The sequence below is a fragment of the Haliotis rubra genome, unplaced genomic scaffold, assembly GCF_003918875.1.
Source record: "Haliotis rubra isolate DU_JTF1 unplaced genomic scaffold, ASM391887v1 Scf20, whole genome shotgun sequence".
Classification (NCBI taxonomy): Eukaryota; Metazoa; Mollusca; class Gastropoda; order Lepetellida; family Haliotidae; genus Haliotis; species Haliotis rubra.
In genome coordinates, this window is record NW_025766003.1 from 3,340,167 (window position 1) to 3,355,694 (window position 15,528).

Sequence of the window (15,528 nt, forward strand, 5' to 3'; positions counted from 1 at the left end):
TTAGATATGTACTTAAAACACTTTGACAAAGCTATATTTGGTATGCAGTCAGTAATGGTATGTAGGATTGACTACCTTTCAGTTACTTTTGAGTTAGTTTTGTGTTTTCTGAATAAAGTTTAAACCATTCATATTCCTTGGGCTATTTAAACAGAAGCTAATACAAGACTTTATATGTCATGTCATGTTCTTATAATTTTCTGTAAATCTGAATGGTATTCCTTAATTCACTCCTTCAAGCTGTGCAAAAACCAACTATTTTGAAACACACAACCATATTGCCATCAGACGGAATAAAAACTTGCAATACTTAGGGTAAAATACCATTCCGTGTTATGACATCTGGATGAGAAAAAAATTATGAAATGACTTATGTAACATTCAAGACAAACTTCACAAATATAGGAATATAGATATTGGCACTATAAAAATAGCATATATATGGAATACTCTTATGTAAACAAAATCAACAATATAAATAGCAAGATGGTAATACAATATACAATAAATACATACATTTTCAAAACACATACTGACTCATGCTGTCACCAAGGCTATATTTGATTATGAGGTATTTGAAAAAAACACCTGATTTTCACAAAACACTTTAATCATAGCACACACACAATGGAAGACAAGTACCCCTGACCTGGAAAACCCCTCAAATGCCATGAAAACCAATCATAAACAAAGAGCTTATATAAGGCATCTGAAAGTTTACTTCAGGAACCTTTCCTTGTGTCTGTATGTACTAGTATCTGAGGGGTATTTCAAAAGTAGTCGGCCTAACTATATTCTCAATGTCCAATGTTAGAAAAGCTTCCATTTTATTTTGAAGGAATCATTAATCCGAAATCCAAATCCAAAATTTCACATATGCGGTTAACGAGATGTTCGTCATCACAACACATTGGGGTATAATATTTCTTCAAAAATTGCAGAAAGTGAAAAATGATCTGTCATTTTGTACCTCTTGGATAAAGGTATGCCATATAAAATATGTTCAGTATAGTATTGGATGACTCCTGTCATAATCAACAGTCAAAGATTTGGATTGGTTGATTTATATTTAGACGGAGCTGTTTTCAAAGGACATCCCCATTTTAATCCAGATATTCAAGCTGGCACTGTTTACAATATATTGAGTGCTGACACTTGTGTGACCATCAGTATTTAGTTTGAACCCTTGGCATCATTTTACTTCCTTAAGTGGCATATAGAAGCTGGCCACATGTATAAATATGTGAAAACATTAGAATGAATTATGTCCTTATGATTACGTCATCTGAAAGGGGTTGGGTAGTGTCTCCAAAACAAGCACTTTCAGTAAACATCACGGGGGAGTCACTTTAACAAGCTATAGTAGTTTCAAATTGCATTTTTATGCACTTTAATATCTATGTTTGATTCTAGAAGACTTCTGCCTATCTGAAACACACAAAATGTTTCTTGCATATTGGGGGGTACCAAGATAAACAGTCAAACAAAACGAGGATCGTGGGCCTGGAACATGGCAAAAGCAATTTGCTTGAGGTTGACAGATAATATGTGGAAAAATAAAACATAAAAATAGCTGCATTTGTATAATTTTCTAGGTGAGGCCGACTACTTTGGGATGCCCCTCGTATATCATGACATAAAGAAACACCTTTTATGTCCTTACCTTCTGAAATAAATAAGATATAACAGGGACTGACAAATGTCATTGTTACAGGCAGCCAAGAGGACCACTGCCACAGAAACACTTGTCACATAGAATATGTACAAAACATTACTTGTGCATGTCTGTGTGTGCATTTGTAAGTATGTGCATGTAGTTGTGTGTGCATCTGTGTCTGCATGTGTATACAAGTGCATTTATGTGTGTGTATGTCTGAGTAAGTGAGTGAGTGAGTGAGTGAGTGAGAGAGGTTGGAGTGGGAGACCTCTAACCCATACATATATCATCTGTTAATGTCAATCATCTTCAGAAGAAACTATGACAATATTGCCTGATAAAGCGACCATTCAAACCAGGTGTCATAGCATTAATATCATGCCCAACACATATTGCAAATGAACAAGGCAATAAATTGCATACATGTAGAGAAAGCCAATCGACCAACCAATCACTAACATGCCATAAATTGGACGGTACCTTGAGCTGCCACAAAAAATCTCTCATTGTCCCATGTTTCCCACCTGAGGAGCACAAACCTCACCAAAGGAACAGAAAGGGGTCAATGGAAGTTATAAATCCTGAAACAACTTAATTAACAAGGGAACGCGGCTTTGGTGGCAAGGAAAGGTTTTCAGGGAAGATTTATAAACACTCTGTTGTATACAGCTGTGATAAATATACACTGGGCAAGCTCCTCAAAGTTCAAAGTCTAAGATATAGCATTGTATTGACCACAGTTTAAGTACAACATAGAGTAGGATAGTTTTAACTTGCAGATAATGGCAAATTGACTGCAATAACATATGCACTTAAAGTGTTAGAGGTAACATTTTGACTAAGTATTTTGTTCCAGATCAATGGCACAAATCCATTTCATATGAATTACAGCTTTTCATGACCAAAGAATCAAAGTGTAAAGTGTAATAAAACAGTATTAGTGTGGAACATAACCTACTAGCTTGTTTGTCAATATGATGTAACAAATGAAAGTCACAAAATAATTCACAAGACATCTGTTCATACAAAAGTATTTGGAAGGCAACATTTTGTAGAAATTTCAAAACATATAAAATAATTTCTTTGATCAGTTCATTGGAAAAATCTCATTATTATAGTTTTAAAAGGAAGACGTACAAAGACTGTTTGAGTTGGCAAGGAAATATTCAATAAATAAGTAATAATAACAAATAAACAATACTATGACTTTTCTCAGGTAAAGTGTTTATACAAACTGAGATTTTCCTTAAGCAGTACATGTACTGGCAGTATGTATATTGTAAATGCAGCATAAAATACCTTATTTAGGACATCTGAAGGACCTGTATTGGTAAACATTTTGGCATAAATATGACAAACAACTTTGAGCCAATCAGAAAATGACATGGTCATAAATATATAAACAGGTGTAAAGTATGAATATTATGGAAGACTATGACTTGGATTTATTTGGAACTGTAACTTTCAGTGAGTTTACGCTGGAGAACAATCACTTGTCTTTCAAGTCTGAAATAAATGAAAACAATATATGAATATAAACAACATCAGGCCAGAGATGAGTCAATATTATTTGTCTTAGAACATAGAGTAATAGGTGGTGGAGAACTGTGAGTGGTCATGGATGGACATGAAAGTGAGGTCAGTCATGGGTGGTGTGCGATGTGGTAAAATCTCCATAGCAGGACAGGATGATGGTATGGTAAGTAATGGGTGGTGTGTGATGTGGTAAAATCTCCATAACAGGACAGGAAGATTGTATGGTAAGTAATGGGTGGTGTGTGATGTAGTAACATCTCCATAGCAGGACAGGAAGATGGTATGGTAAGTAATGGGTGGTGTGGGATGGGATGTGGTAAGCCATGGTTGTTGGGAGATGGGGTTTGGTAAGTGCTCCAAAGCAAGACAGGAGGGAGGTGAGGTAAGCAATAGGTGGTGTGGGATGGGATGTGGTAAGCCATGGTTGTTGGGAGATGGGGTTTGGTAAGTTCTCCAAAGCAAGACAGGAGGGAGGTGAGGTAAGTAATGGGAGGTGGGAGATGGGATGTGGTAAGCCATGGTTGTTGGGAGATGGGGTTTGGTAAGTTCTCCAAAGCAAGACAGGAGGGAGGTGAGGTAAGCAATGGGTGGTGTGGGATGGGATGTGGTAAGCCATGGTTGTTGGGAGATGGGGTTTGGTAAGTTCTCCAAAGCAAGACAGGAGGGAGGTGAGGTAAGCAATGGGTGGTGTGGGATGGGATGTGGTAAGCCATGGTTGTTGGGAGATGGGGTTTGGTAAGTTCTCCAAAGCAAGACAGGAGGGAGGTGAGGTAAGCAATGGGAGGTGGGAGATGGGATGTGGTAAGCCATGGTTGTTGGGAGATGGGGTTTGGTAAGTTCTCCAAAGCAAGACAGGAGGGAGGTGAGGTAAACAATGGGAGGTGGCAGATGGGATGTGGTAAGCCATGGGTGCTTGGGGATATGATGTGAAAATGTTTCAGGGAAGGGAGAGGAAGGAAGTGAGGTGAGCAATGGTTGGTGGGGAGGGGTGTGCTTGATATATTTCACTAAGGGGAGGGAGGTGAGGGGTGTGGGGCAACCATGGGTGGTGGGGCTGGTTTTGTGGTCAGCCATGGGTGGTGCAGGGAGGGGTGTGATATATTGTACCAGGTGAGGTCAACCATGGGTGGTGGGGAGGGACCAACAAGTGTGGTCAGCCATGGGTGGTGGGGAGAGGGTGTGATATATTGTAAGGGCAGAGGGAGGAGAGGAAGGAAGTTTGGTCAGCCATGGGTGGTGGGGAGGGGTGTGATATATTGTAAGGGGAGGGAGGGAGGGGTGTGGTCAGCCATGGGTGATGGGGAATGGAGTATCGTGAACAATCAGCCATGGGGTGTGATAAGCTATTGGTGATAGTGTGATATGAGTGTTGGGATGGGAGTAATTGGGTGTAAACAAAAACAAGAAAACCACATTTAATGCATGTTACATAATGGTTTACTACAGACATGTCCTTGCCATACCCTTAACCTGAGTGTATCAAAATTGTGAAAGCTCCTGTTTTTCTGCATATTTGTCGTGCAACTCTGGACTAACAACATACTAGCTATAGTGTCCTGTAAACAACTGAAGCAGGATAAGACAATTTAGAAACTGATAATGTGAGCAAACTCAGCAATGTCGGAGTTCGATAATATGGAATGAACCAAATAACCAAGCTTGACCACCCAGTCCATCAGGTCACCTCTCATGACCGCACAGGTTACAGTGGACCATTCTCTAACAGGATAAAAGTACATGATGGGACTGACCACAGACGGAAGCTGAAATTTTTATGTGATCATAAACTTTGTGAGATTCTTTTATATGTCAAATTGATAAAAATATCACAGGGCCTGATTAAATAATGGCACAAAAAATCAAAATTAAATTCATTGACCATGAGAACTGAACATGTTGATTTATGATGCGGACAATGAAATCAGGTTGTAAGTGACAGGTTAGGCTGTTGTTTATAAGCCATATGCTGTTAATCAATACAGCGACACCTGGTAGCCAGGCATACTGGCATGAAACAAGTAACACAATCTCTATAGGAAAACAGCATCCGAAGGCTGTTATACTAGCTGGTCTGTCTGTAAGTCTCGCTGTAGGGGTTGTGGGGCATAATATTGGGGGAGATTATGTAACATATGGCTTGTGGATTTCATCAATAAAGACATACAAGCCTGAGTTTAACAATAAGAGAGTTACAGACAAAGGGAGATGACTCCAACTTGATAGAACTATACACTCAAATACTTCTCAATTCAGTGTCTTCCCAACAATGGCATGCAATGCATATTTCATGATTATGCTTGATGTAACTAAATCATGTTATTTAAATGTTGTGATTAGTGGGCCCAGAAAAATGTCAAAGATTTCAATGCAATTTCATTACATTGAGCTATGTGGCTAAGGTTAATATGGTGAGTGAGTGAGTGAGTGAGTGTGTTTGTGTGAGTGAGTGAGTGAGTGGGTGAGTGAGTGGGTGAGTGAGTGAGTGAGTGAGTGAGTGAGTGAGTGAGTGAGTGAGTGAGTGAGTGAGTGAGTGAGTGAGTGAGTGAGTGAGTGAGTGAGTGAGTGAGTGAGTGCACTGAATCTAGTAATCCCGGTTTATCACAGCATTTCAGTTTGATGTGGGAGGAGAGACTTCTCTCATAAGGTCAAATCAGGTAATCTAATCATGTGACATTATTTCCATATTAATGACAAAGATATTTAAGTGTAGCCAACCAGTGAATTGCATGACAGCCTGTTGGAGACCACTGTCACGTCATCTGATACTAAAATCAAATGACATCCCACATCACTGTTACTGAAGAAGGTTAGCCATACTTTTCACACTCAAGGCATTGGTTATTTTTGTTTGCAAACTGAGAAAGCTGGGGGAGGTGAGGTGAAATGTGGTTTGATGTCGTATTTTGCTCATATGACGACGTGCATGCGTGTGTGACGACGTGCATGCGTGTGTGACGATGTGCATGCGTGTGTGATGACGTGCATGCGTGTGTATGTGTGACTGCTTGTACTAGCCCAGGCTTAAGCTGATTTTATAGTGCTAGCTCACTGAATACCATGCCACAGTTAAGCATAAATACCCTCAGATCATGAACACCCTCTGAGTTGACCAGTCCTTGTTGTACCCATTAATGCCGAGCGCCAGTCAGGGACCAACAAGTACCATATTTCAACGTCTTTTGGTATGACACGGCCTTGGGTCGAACCCGCGACCTTCCGCTCTCCGGGCGGATGCTCTAATCACTACACCACGGAGGCGGTCAAAAGCTGGAAGAAGGATGCTTGATAACAAATAGAATCTCACGTTCATGTCTTTGGTTGTCTAAGATATCAGCACTCATTGCTAAAAGATTAAGACTCTTCAGAGTTTTAATGATGCTAAAGTACTGACACTATCAAAAATAAGAACAAAATCAGGGGTAGAAATAACTTTAAAATTGCTAGTGTACTCCGGTACAGTGGCACATGTAAAATCACTTGCCCTGATAAGTTTTCCACTATACCGTCCGTTTTCTTGTTGATTTTTTAAATAAACAACACTATTAACATTGGAAAGTCAACTGGACACCGGTACAGTGTGATATACAAGTTTGCTTGCCCGACAGAAAAAAACACACTGGACGTCGGGCAATGGGTTATTTCCACCCCTGAAAATAGGCAGGAAAATCCATGACCAACTGTTTCTGGCAGTTAAAAGGCAAGCAAGCAAATTTGCTTCATTTTGTAAGTTGGGTTACCATTTCCATGGCGATACTTACCGCTTGTTGTTTTCCCTGGTGGTCTTCAGCTGTATGTTCAGGTCATCCCGCTCCAGCTTCACATGTTGCAGCTGCGTCTGAAGCTGGTTGTTCTCCTCCCTCCACTGATTGTTCATGAGTCGAAGGTCGGACATGTCCTTGAGAGGTCCATCAGCAGGCCATATCCTCTCCTTTTCTGGTTCCTCCATGGGAGAGCACCTGGATTTGTCCTTCTGTTTCTGGGCATCTAGGGTATTGTGGATCACTTCTGGTGACAAAGACTTCTGAAGGCTAGAAAATAAACACAAGCACTGTAAAATCATTGCAATGATGTATAGTGATTGACAAATACACATCAGTCTGACAAATGTATCTGCAATACAAACACTCCATTTGAAAACCTTCTATGGATTACAACTGAACAGAAAATTGCAAACCATATTTTGAAACAAAACTGATGAATGCAAGCTGGAGATGTCAAAAAGGAAAATAATTTAAACAAAAGGACTCTCATCATCAACCTTTGAAGGAAAATTGCTCAGTCATGCACTGCTTGTGCTGTGTGTGTGCAATACTTTTAAAATATTGCTGGGCAGGTGGGCTAGCTAGCATGAAATTTACAAACCAGATTCAAATTTCACTGTATGCAACAGTTAACTTTTACTGAAATTTGAATCAACAAAGGTGTTTCATCATGTCAAATATTATGAAGAGCGGTAACTGATCTTGCGACTCCACATAAATACCCATATCATTTAGATTACTATACTCATGGAAACAAATAAGGGAACACATGAACATACACATGTTCCTTTATTCATTTCCAGAATTTCACCCACTGTGCAATACATACCTTGTGAAGAAACCTGGAAAAGAATAAAGGAACACTTGTACTTTCATGTGTTCCCTTACTCGTTTCCATAAGTATATTTTTGAGGGTCATATTGATCTACAGATATGGAGTATGCCAAAAGAAATATGAACTGATATCAGTTAGAACCAGAAAAAGATATCATTGCTAGAAAAATCTAGAATTAACCTATTCAGAAAAAGACAAACAAGAAAACCTCTTTCAAAGTGGTAAAAGTTTTTAAAAGAAATTGTATACCTGCCGTAACACATTGTGATCAGACTTATAATAGTTGAAAAAGATACCAACCCCCAAAACATACAGCTCTCTGCTAAATTGCAATAATGTACAAAGTTTCTGAATGACCATCAAATAATCATTACAGAACATGCCAAAATATATACCTACTACATAAAATACACACTTACAAAGTACCTCTGCAATGGTGACATTGACCTTTAAACGTTGTTGATATAACAGCTATAACATACTCAATCTTCCTTCACCTTACAAGCTCAAGGTGCACTCTGAGGATTATATATAGATATATATACAAACTTTTATTCAAAGTCAGATGTCCATTCAAAGTAAACTACCCTTATGACAATCTTTGCAACCTTTCTCATTCACATGTTAAAACTGATATATAAATATGAGTGATAAAACAATTTCCATAATCATAAGAGGCTTCCTTTTAAAACAATATTGTACGATTCCCACTATACCCCAAGCATGAGTCTATGAATGACTAAGAATTCGTGAGTGAGTGAGTGAGTATGGTTTCTACGCCACCTTTAGCAATATTCCAGCAATATCACGGCGGGGGACACCAGAATGGGCTTTACACACTGTACCCATGTGGGGAACTGAACCCGGGTCTTCAGCATGATGAGCAGATCCTTTAACCATTAGGCTACCCGATGCCCCGACTATGAATTAGTGATTATATATGAAAAGTTTATGTGTACACAAAAAGGTAGACACTAAGTACATAGCACAAATACATGCAAAGACAAGTCAATTATTCACCTAAAAGCATGGGAACATATGGCACAAGTCAAACTAGAGATCATCTGGCATTGCAGTTTTTGTTACAACATTCTGAGTTGCTTGTTACAACATTCTGAGTTGCTTTGTTACAACATTCTGAGTTGCTTGTTACAACATTTCTGAGTTGCTTTGTTAAGCATGTGGAAGAAAAATCCACTCAAGAACCTTTTCCATGCTGATGAACAATATTGTAGTTGATTGAATCTATGACATTCAATCACTCAAGATCTATCATCAGTTAGATTTGTTCATTCAATTTAGCTCATCAGGTACAGACCACTCCATCCACTCCGGCCCCAATCCATCTAACAAATCAGAATATGATCTTCTTGTAGAAACCAATGAATATAGAATCAGCCATGCTATCCAACAGTACTGTCCACATCAAGCTGTGGAACTCAATCCTAAGTCAACGTCATCCACTAACACTACCTCTGGAGACAGAACACTGGAGCATTGTGGCAATATGGTGGGTGATGACAACATCAACACTAACACAAGGTCCGCCACACTGCCCACTGAAATCTGACCTGCTGATATACACACAGCAAACCCTTTCACGGCAACCTGTCCTCAAGATATGACACCTCCAAATGGACCAAGTTCCCCCCGGGAAAAAAGGATCTTGTTCTTTTGGTTGCTGCCTATGAATGGGGTTAGGTTAAGTGTACGAAATGTACAACATTTGTGTGGTCAGGTCTGTCATCTAGAACTCGGATTAGACATGAAGTTGTCTGTTACTAAAATATAACATAACAAACTTTTATATTTTTTTGTCTAGCCCTTTGTGTGTTCTGAGTGCATAAAAACAACTTATTTTTGGAACAATGTTTCTTATCAAAATTTTGTTGCTGCATTTTCGTTGCTTTGCGGTTACGTGTGACATAAACAACATCATAATAACCAGAGTCTTCTCCAGTCATGTATGAACTTCTTGTCAAACTGTTCATTGTGAAAACATGTTATTTGAAGATAAGGTAAAACCAATATGTCCATGATGAGAGCATAGTCTCATGCATTATTAATGATAATTTACTGAAATCACATCAACATCTAACCAAAAAATATTTCTTTTATCTCTTGCAGAGATGTCACTGGAAGATGCCAGGAGTGGTGTCAAACCCATCTCACTCATTCACTCTGCTAAAAAAATAGAGACTCCAATTTATTTTTTGCAGAATCTGAAGTCATATTCCAGGAAAGAACCATCTATCTGGACAACTGGATGTTCATGTTTGAAACACATCTCTAACTGACTGAGTTTGGTTTTACGCCGCTTTTAGCAATATTCCAGCAACATCACGGCGGGGGACACCAGAAATGGGCCTCACACATTGTACCCATGTGGGGATTCGAACCCGGGTCTTCGCCGTGACGAGCCAACGCTTTAACCATTAGGCTACCCCACCACCCGAAACACATCTCTAAGGGACTGGTACACAACGTTGCATGTATTTAGGGAATGATGATAGAATGTAACCCAAAAAGGGAGGAGGGATGTCATCAGTAATGAATCATCACTCAAAAAAGGATTTAGGAAATGATAAAGTCTTAAATACAAACTCAACCAAAATGCCAGCACCTAAAACAAAACTACCTTATCCTGTTTCAAAATGGAGCTATATCACAATATTCTTATCATCTGCATCCCAGTAAAATTGTCCAATGACTTAATGTGAACATCAGAAAAAGGATTTGGCTGGCTTACCATCATGCTAATGATGCATTCCCTCCAGGAAGTATCACGTCCCTTACATGAAAAGAATCAAATTCTCTCCAAATGCTGGCTTTGAATGACTTACGCTGATGTCTTTGATATTTGATGGACCGGAGGGACAATATCAGTGCTGGATGTTTAAACATGAAATGGAATAGTTTTTGATCTTCATTACTTACAGGGGATCCCTGGACAAAGAGAGATTCCTATATTTATAGTGGTTTACTCTGTAATATGTTTTACATCATGAATATAAAATAGCCGGACAATTTTCAAAATGTCCATATAGAATATGAGGAGCAACCAAATACACAGCTACTAAGGGCTTACTTAAACTGAATTTATCATTCTGAAAGTGAAAAAGAACCTTTTAATAATTTTGTAAAATTCATGGTTTTCAAATTAGAAAGCATAAAAAGGTTTGGTTTGTTGTGTTTGTTGTATAACGCAGCACTCCACAGCATTCCAGCTATATGGCAGAAGTCTGTAAATACTGGTATTGGTGACCTTTACTCCATTGAACACCTACAGTACTGGGGACCTATACTCCCTTGAACACCTACAGTATTGGTGACCTATACTCCCCTGAACACCTACAGTACTGGGGACCTATATTCCCATAAACACCTACAGTACTGGAGACCTATACTCCTTTGAACGCTAACAGTACTTGGGACATATACATCACCAAAACCCAGGTGGGAAACAAATTTCACATTGTGACCAGTGTAAGAGGAAGAAGGTGGAAATGAGAACATGGCTGCCACTAGTGTACTGCCACCTGTGTTGTGCCCACCTGTAGGCTAGCTGTGTGTGCTGCATGCTCTCCTCCAGGTGTTTCACCTTCCTCAAGGCAGCATCCCTCTCCTGCTGTAGGACCTGGAAACAACACAAACATGACTACAATGTTCAACTTGATCCAGTTTCAGGCACACAGCGGTACCAACCACTTCTTAAGGCAAAGTATAGTATCTTGGGATCTTCAGGTGGAAAATACAATTTGTTCCATAGTATTGTGAGAAGAGTGAAATGGTCATATGCTGGCATGTAATGACTGATCAGGAACTGCCACAGATCTTGATCTGTGGGACTGTGACTTATGTAGCAAACACTAAAGTGTGAACTTACTGGTACTTAGAACCTTGGCAAACACCTTATCTGTCAGAGAGCTCCATACCTTAAGGTCATAATTGTGTGAAATGATTCCCATATTTCCATAGTACTTTATAATAATGAACCACAAACCAAAGCCAATTTTTATAGGAGATTTCAAAGTTTAATGCATTTTGATGCAAAAAGTCTGTTTGGCCATTGGCATGTCTATATGAATTCATGCTGCAATACATCCAAAAATTGTTCCGGGTTAGAATATTGATCTTCAGTAACCCATGCTTGTCATAAGAGGCGACTAACGGGATCGGGTGGTCAGGCTTGCTGACATGGTTGACACATGTCATCGGTTCCCAGTTGTGCAGATCGATGCTCATGCTTTTGATCACTTTATTGTCTGGTCCAGACTCGATCATTTACAGACCACCGCCATAGAGCTGAAATATTGTTGAGTGTAGCGTAAAACTAACTCACTCACTCACAGCCAAAAATTGACACTATTTGGAGTTGGGTTTCTTTGCTGGTAAGACAATGCTTAGCAATATTGGCAGTCTGTAACAAGTCTGGACACGAAGATCCAGTGATTGATACTATGAGCTATTGGGGTACAACTAGAGGCATGCAAACAACCACGTCCCGAGACTGATCTGCAAATCCATTACTACCAGCACAAGTTGCTGGGGACCTCTCCAACCTGGAATCCCCAAGACAATCTACCAATAATTGGAAATGGCAAGATTGATGAATAACTCAAGGTTCAGACTACTGCAATATTGTGGCACAAATCGGGCACAGTATTGTGTGACCTTGTATTAATGCAAGACAATATATATTAATATGTAAAATGGAATAAAAGACTTCAACTGCAAAACACAATTTCCTGACTGAGCACTCAACAGATCTTATGCCATAGTTATGTGGACTGAATCAATATTTTAAAAAAGTTTTGTTTGTGCTTCAATAAATTCCCTTTGTTTTTGGAGTGAGTGAGTGAGTGAGTGAGTGAGCAAACATTGTTTAACACCGCATCAGCAATTTGTTTATGGAACAGCCTCTAACAACAACGAGGAGAGTTCTGGATATACAACTTCTTTAATATAATATGAGCGACATTTCGTTTAACAGTGTTAGTGGCTACACTGTTATGTTGCTCATATCATATTAAAGAAGTTACTCGTTGTTCATCACTCCAACTTCTAAATGCCATTTAAAGACGTCAGCCTCTAACAATAGCAAATCTTACATATCATATTGTGTATAGCATCCAAAATCACAGCCAGTACAGTCGGTTAAGTATTCTGTTCAACTATTCAGCCAGGAACAACTCCAGAGGACATGCATATTTACATAAAACATGACAAATATATCATCATCATCATCATCCAATTATATTTAAACTAAGCATTAAAAACATGAAACTACAACCGTAGACCATAGTGCATGATCACTCAATACTGTGTTTTCACCTTGCATATCTGTTCCCCTGTTGTAGATAATACACAACAGTGCCAGGGAAATATACAGAGAACTATACAACAACAGCAATGGACGTCCATAATCAGCTGTAGTTTTGCAGAAAATAATAACCATTGTCAGATCATTTCAAATGCATTGTCTCCTAAATACTATGGCTTTTTGCAAAAAATCAACAAGGTTTTCAATTCTACTCAAACATCAAAGAACATCACAAGAAAATCTATATCAAATTGGAATCATACAGCATGTGCACTTGCTCATTCCTGTCCATTAACCATTACCTGAATACCATATTACATTCAGCTCTCTATCTTCAAACACATTTCTGAAATATACCATACCTAATTAGTAATCGAAATCACTTCAGATAGCAAATTATCTTTTTAAACTGCTGATAAAAAATTTAAACTTAAGCCAGTTTGAATGGAATCAGTAATTGGCTGAAAACCAACATGAAGAATGGAAATCAGCAAACAGCTTTGTTTACCCAAAATTAACACACAATGCTCCTTCAGATTTGAAATTCAAATTAATTTACACCTTTTCATTGTGTGCTGTAATACATATTTTATCGTAGAACATTGCTTGAAGCCTCTAGTTCATGACCTTTCGTGTGAAACAACATCCCTGATGCCTGGCCATGAAAACAAGGAAGGTTGGGAAAACTGACAAGGTGGATTAACGAGCCCCTTCAGGTGGGAATGGCAGCTAATTTACATGTGTACAAAGCCCAGGTGGATGATAGCTCATGTCATCACACCACTAATTGGTCCAAATTTGTAAGTGAGGAGATAGCTCGCGTCTACAGCACGCGTCTAAATTGGATGAAAATGAAACTGTACGTAGAGGACGAGTTGGACGATGAAAATCGGCAACATTGCCACAGCCGGTGAATTTCAAACGAAACTGATGGGAAGAAAATGGCTTTGAATTTTGCACAAAAGCAAACATTGGCAACAGAGGCCGTGCAGTGACATGAAGAAGAATCAATGTGGCGTGCTGTCCTGAGAATTGCCGGAGATTCTCTGCGCCCGTTTCACCATATTCGTAGTGTTTATTTTTCATGTCTGGGCATGCTAATGATAGAATGACTTGATACCCGCTTCCTGATTCAGGAACATATTAATACACTCCCGCACTCAGATGAGACCAAGATGAAATTGTAGAACTTAGGAACAAAGCCCTTACACATCCATCCCCCATTCATTAGCCTGTAGGCCTTGTGTTGTCAGCTAATGAGTGAAAACGGCTTGTTTTCTTACCTAAAATCCTCCACCAGGGAAAGATTTTTTGATAGAAGTTTATGTTTTTTAAAACACAAGAATTTCCCTTCTGAATGTTAATGATGTTTGACAGCGGGAAAGTTTTTTAAAAAGAGTTTCATTTAAAAGGAATAAATTTTACCTGATTCTTGGGACTTTACTCTAAATTGGGTCTAAACGCAAAATTTATGTATTGACTGAGAGGATTTGGTCCTTCACATTTTAGCATCCACAATTATCAAAACCTAATCTGTCCATAATGGTTTCTTTGACATAAGCCCTTATGTCAGAAAAGTGAACGTAGTTCCTTTGAAGCATAAACACATCAATATCTCCCTGCTTTATAGTCACTTCTTTAATAAAACACATTAAACATTGGAGAAAGTACAGACAACCCAGGATTACATCATTAGTAATTATCTTCAATATTATATGAAAAAATAAAGGCACAAAACAACATGCAAGCATCCCCAAACAGAAAACATTGCAGAAATTCTGCAATAATTTCATCATTTTCTAAAATATTTACACAGATACAAACATAACTTACTGATCCACAATTCATCATTAAGGCAACAAAGAACCTTTCATTGTACAAAAAATGAAAAAGGTATATTTACATGAGTGTCATTTGGCTATTTGACAAATGACATGGACGTGAAACATGTTCTGGGCGATCTTCTTCACCACCGACTAAACTTGCCACAGATTTAGACGATTCATGAAAACCAGCAACCAGCAATCAAAATTCGCTCAAAAACAACAAATCCATGTTGGAAATGATGACAAAGCGACCTCCAACTTTGACGAGAGATTAGAAGCAAAGCTGTTCATGTAGGGATTAGCAAAGCCCCAATTCACTTCTGTGTCGGCCTATGGATAAAGCACTAATCCTGGGATTATTACACAGGTTTTTACTAAACACTCTAATCTATCATGGCCTCCTAGCCAAGAAACTGTCAGTTGGGATGGAGAGTTCTGCATTCTTTCTGAAATGTTTAGAATTTGATGTCAGATTGATATCTTCAAGGAAATAATTTTTTATTTGGTTGTTTAGGCAGGTCAAAGCAGAGTGAGGGAGATACCTTCCATTTATGTGTTCTTTTTTTTAACTTTTAAGAAATACCGGGGAG

The 15,528-nt window shown here is 38.8% G+C and overlaps 1 protein-coding gene across 1 annotated transcript in view; it reads right to left on the reverse strand.

Moving 5' to 3' along the window:
* Positions 1-1,136: 1,136 nt before the first annotated feature.
* LOC124275611 overlaps positions 1,137-15,528 on the reverse strand; it is an 80,813-nt gene continuing 66,421 nt past the window's right edge. The window contains exons 6-8 of the mRNA XM_046711213.1: positions 11,344-11,426; positions 6,952-7,221; positions 1,137-3,163 (exon numbers count right to left, since the gene is read on the reverse strand). Of these exons, the coding sequence (XP_046567169.1) occupies positions 3,103-3,163; positions 6,952-7,221; positions 11,344-11,426 (414 nt within the window). The 3' untranslated portion in view covers positions 1,137-3,102. The remainder of the gene's footprint in view (positions 3,164-6,951; positions 7,222-11,343; positions 11,427-15,528) is intronic.